This window comes from Varanus komodoensis, unplaced genomic scaffold (assembly GCF_004798865.1).
Source record: "Varanus komodoensis strain SLA01 unplaced genomic scaffold, ASM479886v1 scaffold87, whole genome shotgun sequence".
NCBI lineage: Eukaryota > Metazoa > Chordata > Lepidosauria > Squamata > Varanidae > Varanus > Varanus komodoensis.
This window is the reverse complement of record NW_025336565.1, coordinates 2,053,830-2,065,328: the sequence shown is the minus strand read 5'-3', so window position 1 is coordinate 2,065,328 and position 11,499 is coordinate 2,053,830. Positions and strand designations below refer to the sequence as shown.

The following is an 11,499-nucleotide window of genomic DNA, read 5'->3' as shown; positions in this document are numbered from 1 at the left end:
CCTAACCCTAACCCTACCCTGGGGCCCACCCCTAACCCTAATATAGGCCTAAGGTTCCATTGAAAATAGGGCGATTTCAAAAAAGCCGCCCTGGAGTAGCTTTTTCTGCACAGCTCATCATTTCTACCCATTCTAAACAGATTCCAACCATCAAAACCATGCCAGGGCACCTCGTTTTCCTAACCCTAACCCTAACCTGGGGAATAACCCTAACCCTAATATAGGGCTAAAATTCCATAGAAAATAGGACAATTTTGAAAAAGCCGTCCTGGATTAGGTTTTTCTGCACAGCTCATCCTTTCTGCCCATTGTAAACACATTCCAACCATCGAAACCATGCCAGGACACCTCGTTTTCCTAACCCTAACCCTACCCTGGGGAGCACCCCCAACCCTAATATAGGGATAAAGTTGCATTGAAAAGGGGGCGATTTTGAAAAAGCCGTCCTGGAGTAGCTTTTCCTGCACAGCTCATCCTTTCTGCCCATTCTAAACACAGTCCAACCATCAAAATCATGCCAGGACACCTCGCTTTTGTAACCCGAACCCAGTGATGGTTAAAATTTCAGAGATCGAGTTCTCAACCTGCAGCCCAAAGCCTACTAGTTTATCGCAAGGCGCCAACACTGCAATAAAACCTGAAAACTGTGGTTTTAGTTTAGAAAAAACTCCCAGCCAGTCCAAGCAAATATATAGATATCCTTGGCAACGCACTGACCGGCCATGCGAAAGCTTGGACTGGTCGCGGCTAATGTGTGGCGGCTTGTGACGGCATCGCCTGGCGCTGCTACTCCTTTCCCCGCATGCGCACGGCCCCTTGTGTGCTGTGATCCGGTGCTCGGCTGCTGGGGCGATGCTGGGGGGACCTGGCTTGTGTGCCGGCAGAGAGGGCTCTGCGTATCCCCTGTGGCACATGTGCCATAGGTTCGCCACCACTGACACTGCTGATCTGGGGACCCAGCTAACTCGTATTTTCTTTCAGTGTGGCGAAATCAACTCAGGCTGGCCTTTTCAGGAGATCCAGTTGTCTTGAATAGGTCTTGAATAATTAGGTCGAAGCACAATTTGGCAAGCAGCCCTCTGGCTCTGCCTCGAAATGTTCCTAAATTCAGGGGTCGGTGAGATGGCTGCAAAGATGTCACGACCATGTTGACTCAGCCTTTAAAATGTGTAGGGCATTAGCTCTTCTCAAGCCTGGTGCCCTCCAGAAATGCCGAGGCATGCTGGGAGTTGTAGTCCAAGCCATCCAGGTAGGGGAAGGCTGTCAAGGGAGACAACGTGCCACCTGGAGCAGGGAGGGCTTGCCTGTTCTGAGGAAGGCCCTGGCACCACCTGGTGGGTGGCCAGGGAAGCACACCCTGGAGGGCGGCCTGCCGTTCCCGTGCTCCTGGCCCTGGGGCCCCTCCAGGCTGCCCCCCCCAACAGCCGCCGGTGTCCTTGGACGCGCATGGGCCCAGGCCTGGCCTCCCTGAAGCAGCCCTGGTGGGACGGGTCCCGGACGCGCGGAGGCCTGTCCCGTCCCGTCCCCCAGCCTGGGCACTCGCCTGGCACCTTGTGGAGCGTGGGGCAGCCAGGCCTCCGGCCGGGGACGGGTCTTCTGCCACGCACCGCCCGCCGGGAGGAATCACAGCGCCCGCTCTGCCAGCTGCTGCGGATACGGCCCCTCCGGACGAGGTCCGGCGCCCGGGGCAGTTCAGTGCCGGGGCTCTGGCTCGGTGCGGCTGCTCACGCTCTGCCCCCCGCCCTGCCCGCAGCAGCCGAGGAAGAAGCAGCGGCGCAGCTCGTCCCAGGAGACCGCGGAGGACAAGCCGTGGGGAGGCGGCTCCGTCTCGCTGCAGAGCTTCCCCCCGGAGCTGGTGGGTGGACCCGCCGCCCGTCCCGGGGCTTCCCAGGAGGGCCTCCCCGGCGCCCCCTCCCCGGCCTGGGGCCCGCGGCAGCGCCCCTCCTTCCTGACCGGGGGCGATGGAGGCCGGGCGCCCGGCGGAGGGGGCTGGCCGGGCCGCAGCCGCTGATGAGCCCCCCTCCGCCCCCAGCTGTGCTGCATCATCTCCTTCCTGCCCGTGAGGGACGTGGTGGCCCTGGGCCAGGTCTGCCGGTACTTCCGCGAGGTGTGCGACAGCGAGGGGGTCTGGCAGCGGATCTGCCGTCGCCTGTCCCCTCGGCTGCGGGAGGAGCACTCGGGGGGCCACCGGCCCTGGAAGAGAGCGGCGGTCCTCAACTGTCAGTACAGCCCCGGGCAGGACAGCGCCGGAGGGGGAGGCGCGGGTGGAGGGCCCCTGCAGGGGAGCCCGATTTGCCCCCGAGGCGGTGGCGCTGGGCCCGTGGGCGAGGCAGGGCCTTCCTCCCCACCCCCGAGGAAGGGGGGCTCTTTTGGATCCAGCACCTCCAGACAGACCACCTCCCCTGCCCTGGGGTCTCTCTGTCCCACAGACACCAAGGGCTTGTACTTCCAGATGTTCAGTGGCCGCCGGCATTTCGTCAGCAAGACGGTTGCCCCGCTGCTCTCGCACGGCTACCGGAAGTTCTTGCCCACCAAGGACCACGTCTTCATCCTGGACTACAACGGCACCCTCTTCTTCCTCAAGAACGCCCTGCTCTCCTCCACCATGGGCCACGTCCAGTGGCGCCGGGCCTGCCGTTACGTGGTGCTGTGCCGCAGCGCGAAGGACGTACGTTCCCCCGAGGGGGCAGCCCCTGTGGCGCCGGGCCAGCGAGAGGGCGGGACGGAGCCCCCTCCTGGCTCTCGGCTGCCACGGCCTCCCCCTCGCCCCCCTCAGCCCAGAAGGAGTCGGTGCCCGGCACTCGCGTTCCCATTCCCCGGCCCCCAAGGCATCCGGCCATGATCCGAAAAGAGCAAGCCAGAGTCTTGTGCCGCCTGGCAGTCAAGGGCTGACGCACCCGGGGGCCGGGCTGCGCCCCTCCGGCAGCTGCGTGATGTGGGTGGCGCCCCCCACAAACTGCCACGGACGCCTTGCCGCCTTTCCTGCACGGGGCTAGCATGGCCACCCCCCGGCAGTCCTAGGAGGGCGACGCCAGGCGGGGGTCCCCGGCCTCCGCCTGCCCGGGGAGGGCTCCTCCAGAGGCGGCCCTGGCCGAGGGGCTGCAGCGCCCTGACGCGAGTGCCCCCCCCCGCCTGCAGTTTGCCACGGACCCCCGGAGCGACACCGTGTACCGCAAGTACCTGTACGTGCTCGCCAGCCGGGAGCAGCCGAGCGCCGCCGCCGCCGCCGCCGGGCGCGCCGAGGGCACGGGCACAGCCGCCGGCAGCCGCCCCTGTGACTGCGTGGAGGTCTACCTGCAGTCCAGCGGGCAGCGGGTGTTCAAGATGACCTTCCACTCCTCCATGAAGTTCCAGCAGATCGTCCTGGTGGGGCCGGAGACCCAGCGGTCCCTCCTGCTGCTGACGGGTGAGCGGCGCCCGCGCCACCGGCGGGCAGGGCCTGAGGGTCAGCCATGGCCGCGGCTTCCTGCCCCGCGGCGCCCACGCGCAGCCCTCTCGGGGCCGGTCCTCCCTGGGCGTGTGGGAATGCCGGGGCGCCCGGGCGGAGAAGGCGGCGCAAGCAGAGGGCGTCCTTCGGAGACGGGCATCGCGGGCCCCGGAGCCGTGCGCCCCGGTCCGTGCCGGCAGAGCGGAGGCCGCCTTGCCCGTCCCCGCCGAGCGGGCTCCCCGGCAGCAGAGGCCCTGCAGCGGCCGCACGGGGTTGAGCGGGCGCAGTCCTCGTGCGGGGAGAGCGGGCCAGCCCGGCGCCCGGCGCGGGTGAGGCGCCCCCTCCCCCGTGCCCCCGGAGCCCCGTGCCCGGCCCCGCCAGCGCTCCCTCACGCTCCCGCTCCCGCCGCCCCTGCTGCCCGGGCGGCTCCCTCCCCGCAGAGGAAGGCAAGGTCTACAGCCTGGCGGTGAACGAGACGCAGCTGGACCAGCCCCGCTCCTACACGGTGCAGCTGGCGCTGCGCAAGGTCTCCAGGTGCCTCCCACACGCCTCCGTCCGCAGCGTGCGCTCCAACCAGAGCAGCGCCGCCTACCTCACAGGTGCGTCCCGGGGGCGGCCAGCATATCCCCCGGGGGGCAGCGCCTCAAGGGGGCCGAGGCGGCGGGGTCTCTGTGGGCCGGCAGGGCGGGGCAGGAAGGGAGGCCGCGTGGCGAGGGCCGCGCGCGGGGAGCGGGAGTCTCCCCCGGGGTCCCCTCCATCCCACTCAGGGCCGGGTGCGCCCCCGTGGGACCCCCTCCGCCCTTCCGAGGGCCCTCGTGTCAGCCGTGGCCCTGTCCCCCCCCCCGCAGACGAGGGCACCGTCTACTTCGAGGTGCACTCCCCCGGCGTGTACCGTGACCTCTTTGGGACCCTCCACGCGTTCGACCCGCTGGACCAGCAGATGCCCCTGGCCCTTTCCCTCCCGGCCAAGGTAATGCGGAGCGGGCCCTCTTCGCTCGCCGCGAGGAAGGGGCCTCGGGCACCGGGGGGCCCCTGCGGGGGCAAGGCCGGGGGAGCCGATGGGGAACGGGCAGGGAGCGGCTTCTGACGCCAGACCGCGGGTGCCAGCGCCCCCTGCGGGCAGAACGCGAGTCCCGGGAGGGCCGGGACCAGCATGGGGACGGCCTGGAAGGTTCGGGCCACGGCCTTCTGCTCTGCTGCCCAGGCAAAGAGAAAGATGCCCTCCGTGTACGCTCAGAAGCCCCTTGCTAGCAATGATTCCAAGGAGCAATTCCCGGCGCTGAGGACAGTGACCGGAGCCGAGCACCCACCGGCCATGGCTCCCTGCTGCGCCCCAGCCCCCCACCCCGCTTGGCCCGGCCCCTCAGCCCCCGCCTTGCTCCCTCGCCAGGTGCTCAGCTGCGCCCTGGGCTACAACCACCTGGGGCTCGTGGACGAGTTCGGGCGGGTCTTCATGCAAGGCAGCAACCGCTACGGCCAGCTGGGCACGGGGGACAAGATGGACCGCGGGGAGCCTGCCCAGGTGAGGCAGGGGGGCGGTTCTAACGCGCCAGCCCCCACACGCACCTGGCCAGCTGCCCCACGCCTGGGTGCGGAGTCCACCCGTTGCGGCCCGCCTCTCCCTACCGCTGTGGGGGACGTCCGGCGGCGCGCATCCCCGGGTCGCTCGGTCCCTGGGGCCTGGCAGCAGGCGCGCCTTGGATCGGGGCCGCGCCGGCCGTCCTCCGACACGCTCCCTCCCCCGCAGGTGCGCTACCTGAAGGGCCCCACGGACCTCTGGTGCGGCCTCAACCACACGCTGGTGCTGAGCCAGGGGGCGGACTGCGGCAAGGACCTGCTGGGCTGCGGCTGCGGCGCCGGAGGCCGCCTGCCAGGCTGGCCCAAGGGCAGCGCCTCGTTTGTGCGGCTGCACATCAAGGTGAAGGGGTCCCCGTGGGCTGCCGCTGGCGCAGCCTGCGGGCACGGCCGGGGCGGCCTGGGCCCCTCGGCCCGGCTCCCGGGCCCCTCCGTGGAGACCGAGCGGACCGCTCCCCCCGCAGGTCCCGCCGTGCGCCCGCCGCATCTGCTCCACCCGCGAGTGCCTGTACCTGTTGTCCAGCCACGACATCGAGGAGGCGCCCGCCTACCGGGAGCTGCCGGCCAGCAAGGCCGGGGCGCCACCGAGCGACGCGGCAGCCGTGGCCGCCCGGGCGTGCGAGGAGTGCCTGAGCCAGCTGCACCAGTGCCGGACCCTGGAGGGGCGGATGGCGAAGGTGAAGGAGGCCGTCGGCCGGATGGCACTCATGGCGTTCCAGAAGGACTTCTTCTGGGAGGCCCTGGACATGATCCAGCGGGCTGCTGAGCTCCGAGAAGCCCCCGTGTCCCGCTAGCTCCCGGGCCGAGCCCCCCCCAGCGCCCCCCCCATTCGCATCATGGATCGTGATTAACTGAGAGACTTTCCCGCTGAACAATCGGGAGTAAATAAACCACAAGCAGAGACCTCGCCCGGCCTGCTGTGACCTGTGCAGGGTAAGTGACGAGCCCCCCGGGCGCCGGAGGGCCTTGCCCAGACGGGGCTGCCTGGCTCCCTGCTCCCCCCCAGGCCTGTCTCGCTCGCCTGCTGGAGAACGGCGGGGCCAAGCGTGGCCTCCCCTGCTCGCAGGAGGGCAGGGGCTGGAGGGAGGGCGGCCCCGGCGCGCGGGGCACACGGGCCTGGCCACCTCCTCCACCGCAGCACCGGGCCGCCCGCGCTCTCCCGGCCTCGGTGGGCCGCCATCCCGCCAAGGCCAGGGGACTGGAGCAGGCAGGGCCGGAGGAGCGGTCCTCGCAGGGCCGAGTCCTCGGGCTCTGGGGGGCGACCAGGAGGCGGCCGGGATGAGGCCACGGACTGGATGGCACACGCGGCCGGCAGAGCTGGAGGGGGCCCGAGCGTCCCACGCACACCCTGGCAGCGTGGCCCGGGCCCTCGGCAGGGCTTCCCGTGCCAGGAAGGGAAACGGAGAGGGGGTCGTGCCCGCGGGACGGAGTTCTGGTCCGCCCCGTGGCCCAGTCTCAGCCGGCGCTGGCGCACCGGGCCAGCCCCAGAGCCGCCTGCTTCTTCCTCTTCCTCTTTCTCTTCTCTCAAGGACCTGGTGTGGGGGCCCTGCCCTCGGCTGGGGGGCACGGGCGGCAGGGGGCTGCTTGGCCACGCTGGGCACGCAGTGCTGGGGCAGGAAGGGCCCCGCGGGTCTCACCCGGTACAGCCCTCCCGTCCCTATCGGTGTGCAGACCCCCCAAGACCCGCCCGGCAGGATGCGCTGGGCCGGAGCGGCGCCTCCGCACTCCGGCTCCAGGGGTCCTTGCCCAGGCGGGGGCCGGCGTGCGAGGCGCAGGCTCCCTCCGAGCCGGAGATCTGCCGTGGGGCAGCCCCCGCCTGTGACGGCCTTGGAGCTGACCCACACCCACCGAGTGCCGGGCCGGCTCCGAAGCACAGCGGCAGCGCGGCCTCGGTGGTCTCCGCTCGCCAGCCGCACCTGGGTGGGCTCGTGCCGGGCAGCCCCGTGCTTGCGCGGGCCCACACCGCACCCCACTGCACCGCCGGGGGCCACACTGCGCCGTGCAGAGTCGGGCCAGGCCGCCCTCAGCCCGGCCGGGCGGCCGCTGCTCTCCAGGCACGACTCCCCTGCCCGCTGCTCTTTCGGGGGGCAGGGGGGCTGGCTCGGCTGGGCTCGCCCGAAGCCTCGCCAGAGCCCTGGGATCGTCTCGTGAGCCCACTGGGCTTCCTCTGCCTTCCGCCTGCCCCGTTTGCCCAGGCTGTGGGGCTCCAGCGCTCACGGCCCCCCCGACCCAGACCGTGGCCCCCGAGAGGAGCGCTGCCGCCCCGTGGCAAGGCTGCCGTGCTGGAAAGAGCCGCGCAGGTGGACCCCCCCATGAGGAGGGCGTGGACCTGCAGCCTCGGCAAAGGGGCGCTTCCTTCCCATGTGCCCCTCGATTTGGGGGGCTCGAGTCAGCCAAGCTGCCAAAGCTTCGCCCCCACACCCGCTGCCATCCAGTTGTGCTGTCAGCCCCGGCGCCTCGTGGAGAAGGAGCTCGTCCCCGGGCACCCGGACCCGGCTCGCGCAGAATGGACCTGGCTCGCTTCCCTCGGGCTTGTGCTGTCCGGACCCATCTCTGCAGGCAAACCGTGGCCCGCCGCCCAGCTCGCACTCCGCAAATAAACAACGGTTTCCCAAGCCCGGCATGCGTGTCGCGTGGTTCGTGCCCAGAACCGTGGCTTCCCCTTGCCATCTCCGCCCTGAAACGGGCGTCCAGCAAGAGTCATCGAGGGTCACAGAAGCGCAGAGCTGGAAGGGGCCCGGAGCCCCTCGGGTCCAGCCGCCTGCGCTTGCGGGACACCAGCTCACACCGCCCCACGCAGAGGGCCGCCCAGAACATGGAACCACCCCGCCGGCCGGCCGAACGGGTTCAGGGACTGCTCTGAAGGCAGAGAAACGGGACGGGAACAGGCAAAGCGCGCCGCTTGTCTGCAAGGGCTCGAGCGGCACGCGGCCTCACCGTGGACCGTGGCTCGGCTCCGTGCCAGCGCGGCCCGGTGCGTGGCGGGGTGCCCCCCTCTGTGGAGCCGAGCACTTCCCTGCTCTTTGGTAACTGCAGCCAGCCCCACCGGTTCGGGGTGAGGTAGCAGAGCTGGTGGGTCTGAGAGCGCCCGAGCCCCCCCAGGACTCTCGGGTGGGGCCCAAGGCAGCCCTCGTGCCCGAACGTCTTCTGCACGGTTTCCACGCACTCACAGGGAGTCCCTCCTCTTGCCCTCCGCCCGGCACAGCCTTCCCAGACCAAGCGCGCTCCCGCCCCCCCAGAGCCCTGGCCAGTCCTCCGCTTTGCCTTCCCCCCGGAGGCCTGGACAAGCCCCCCCGCCCCCCCCATCCTCAAGGGCCTGTGGAAGAGGGTCCCACTGGCTGTGCGGGCACCGTCACTCGGCTCGGCTCGGCTCAGCTGGCCTGCCCGCCCTGGCAGCTGCGCCCGCTGGCCCAGGCAGGAAGCCCCGGGGGGGCCGGCTCCCCCACCTCCCGCCTCCGGGACAGGGACTGCAGCGGAGGGGCGGCAGCCGGGCTGGGGCTGCCCTGTCAGCGAGGAGGAGGACGGGGGGCATGGGCAGGGGGCAGGCCGTCCGCTCTGCTTGGCCCACCGGGGGGAGGGGGCTCCTGAGCTGCAGCGGGGGAGGCCGAGCGGGGCCCTGGGACGGGGGGAGGGGGGTGCACGGGGGGGGGCTGCCGGGCTCCATGCAGGCCAGGGGGGGCCGTGGGGGGGCCTCGCTTTGCGGTTGCTGCCCAGCTGCAGAGGGGCTCTGCACAGACGGGCCAGTTGGCGGCGGCGGCTGCTCTTCCGCTCGGGGCAGAAGCAAAGCACGGGCCAGCGCTCAGCCGGCTTTAGGGACCCCGACAGTTCCCCTTGGACTCCGAAGCCAGATGCCCCGGGGCAACCGAAGGTGGCCAGGGAGCCTGGTGGGAGCCGGGGTCGTGCACAGCCGCCGGGGAGCCCCCTGGGCCCGCTCTCCTTCCAGCCCCGCCGTGCCGGCTGGGCTTCCCCGGGGCCCGGGCCCTGTGGCGGGGGGGGCTGCGTGTCTGCGGGACCTGGGCCACCCACGCCGGAAAGCCTCGGAGGGGGGGTTCGGGGGGGCTCCTTGCCCCCCCCCCCCCCCGCCACGCTTGGACTGAGCACGGGCTGCCTGCCTCGCTTCCTCCGCTCGCTCCACACAGCGCTGCGATGCGGTTCAGGGCAGCTTGGAGGGTTGGGGGGGCGGGGGAGGCCCTTCCTGGGCTGCAGTGACCCCCACCGGAAGGGGCCACCTGACCGCAAGGCTGACGGGAGAGCCACTTTTCCACTGGAGCTATTTTTACCGCGGCTGCTGCTGCTCCCCTCCCCACCAAGAAACAAAACCAAACCAAACCTCCCCCGTGGTTGTGCTCCCAGCGCAACAGCGCCAAGCGTGCCTGTGTATATTTAGGCCAAGCCGACCCTCTTCCAGGCCGAGTGCCGGGACTTCCAGGGGGGACGTGCCCAGGGGAAGCTGGCCAAGACGGGGCTGGGCCGGGTGTGAGGGGGGCATACTCGCATTGGGGTCTTCCGATCGCCCGGCAGGGGTGTCTCCCCACCCAGGCGGCCGAGGCAGCCAGACCCGGCTCCCCACACGTCCGGAGCAGCACAATGCCACAGGCGTCCCCAGCCAGAGCAGGCTCCTCTCCTCCCCGGCGTGTCAGGCACTCGCCCCCTCCTGTAGGATCCCGGCATCCCCCCGGTTCCCAAACAGCCCCCTGCAGAGAAAGGCAAGGCTTCCACCTTCCTACCATCCCCAACACCCAGCCCAAACGGAAAGCGCTGCCCACGGCCTTCCCCGCTCCGGTCAGCAATTTGCCGGAAAAAGGAAGCCCCCTGCCCTTCCAGCCGCAGCCCAGATGGCCGCACCTCAGAGACCCCGGCTGCCCGCCTGCCTTCTCTGGTCAGCGCTGGAGAGGTGGGGGTGGGGAGTGCCACCTCCAGAGCCGCGTTTGGGGTCAAGGCATGCCCTTTATTTCCACGTTCTCCATCTCCCAACATGCCCTCCTGCCCACCAAGTCCGGTCCAGTCCAGTCCAGTGTGAGTGGTCAGCGCTGCTCGTCTGTCGCGCACGTGGCGGGCCGAGCGCCCTCCCGGTGCCACCTCAGCACCACTCCGCGAGTGCGGGACCCCGAAGTCCGCCTCCCCGGCACTTCAGTCCTCCTTCCCGGGCCCGCTGCGCTGGTGGCTGGAGTACGCCCGCAGCCCAAACCAGCCGATGACGCCGCCGAGCAGTGCCAGCAAGAGCAGCATCACGCCGAAGGTGGAGAGGAACGTGGGCGCCCGGGGCAGAGGAGGGGGCCCGGCCCCCAGCTCCTGGATCTCCCCGCGGATCATGAACAGCTCGTCCAGGATGCTCATGAAGGTGCAGCAGTGGAACCACTGGTGGCTGTGGCCCCAGATGTCGAACTTGCCCGGGCTGAGGCGCTCCGGGATCTTGCTGACGTTGAAGATGCCCGAGGCCAGCAGCCAGAAGCAGTGGCGCAGGAAGAAGCGGCCGGTCCCCTGCCCGCCGCCGGCCCACCACAGCTTGCGGAAGACCGGGATGGAGACCACCACGAAGGGCAGCAGGAAGACCAGGGTGCGGATGAGGTAGCGGTGGCGTGGCCACTGGCGGCGGGTGCTGCAGCAGGCGAGCGTGCAGAAGAGGGCGATCAGGCAGGCCGCGGGCACATACAGGGCCTCGAACCAGCCGCCTGCGTGGCCCGCCACGGCAGAGCGCCAGCCTGCCCCCTCGCCGCCGCCCCCGCGCCCCAGGCTGGAGGAGAGGTTGGCGGAGGCCGGGGCCGCTGGCGGGGCCCCTCCGGGGTGGATGTAGTAGAAGTAGGCCAGGGAGGAGCCGACGGTGTAGGCGCTGATGGTGCCGTAGTCGATGAAGAAGCAGATCTCGCGGATCACCAGCGACATGGAGTTGAAGAGATGCGCCATGCTGCTCGCCACCAGCAGCCCGCAGACCCCGAGGAAGTAGCTCCAGAGCGGGTAGTAGAAGGGGTCCAGCGGCCCCGGGCGGGCCTGGCCGTCGCCCCAGAAGGGCTGCAGAAAGTGGAAGGCGAACACAAAGACGGCCAGGAAGTGTGTCCAGAAGTTGCCCGTCTCGTTGGTGGGCCGGAAGGCCGACAGCAGGCACTGGGCGACGGTGTAGCCGGGGCGGCGGTAGCCACTCAGGATGAAGCTTTCGGCCATGCTGGGCGGCACCTCGGACGCGCGCAGGAGCAGCCCACCCGCCCGGTGGGGCGCCCAGCGCACCCTGCCGCCCGCGCCCATGGCAGCCCCGCTCTCCCCCTCCGGGGGCAGCTGAGGGCACGCGTGCAGCAGAGCCGGGCCTGGCGGGCGCCTCCTCGCCGGCCGCTCGCGCGGCGGACGGAGAGCGAGAGACGGCGCCCCAGGCTCACGGGCGCGCCCCGCGGACCAGGAAGCCGGGCTCCCCCGGATCCGGCCGTGCTGCTGCTGGCCGGGCAGGCCGACGATCCGCCGGGAGACAGCGGAGCCTGCTGGGGAGGGGGCGGCCGGCCTGAGCCCGA

At 70.3% G+C, this 11,499-nt stretch overlaps 1 protein-coding gene across 1 annotated transcript in view; it reads left to right on the top strand.

Moving 5' to 3' along the window:
* Window positions 1-5,796, top strand: part of FBXO24 (F-box protein 24) — a 6,386-nt gene extending 590 nt beyond the window's left edge. Inside the window, exons 2-10 of the mRNA XM_044417146.1 lie at window positions 1,754-1,855; window positions 2,033-2,219; window positions 2,430-2,668; window positions 3,139-3,406; window positions 3,868-4,026; window positions 4,276-4,397; window positions 4,818-4,949; window positions 5,175-5,345; window positions 5,467-5,796. Of these exons, the coding sequence (XP_044273081.1) occupies window positions 1,754-1,855; window positions 2,033-2,219; window positions 2,430-2,668; window positions 3,139-3,406; window positions 3,868-4,026; window positions 4,276-4,397; window positions 4,818-4,949; window positions 5,175-5,345; window positions 5,467-5,796 (1,710 nt within the window). The remainder of the gene's footprint in view (window positions 1-1,753; window positions 1,856-2,032; window positions 2,220-2,429; window positions 2,669-3,138; window positions 3,407-3,867; window positions 4,027-4,275; window positions 4,398-4,817; window positions 4,950-5,174; window positions 5,346-5,466) is intronic.
* The last annotated feature ends 5,703 nt before the right edge of the window (window positions 5,797-11,499 follow it).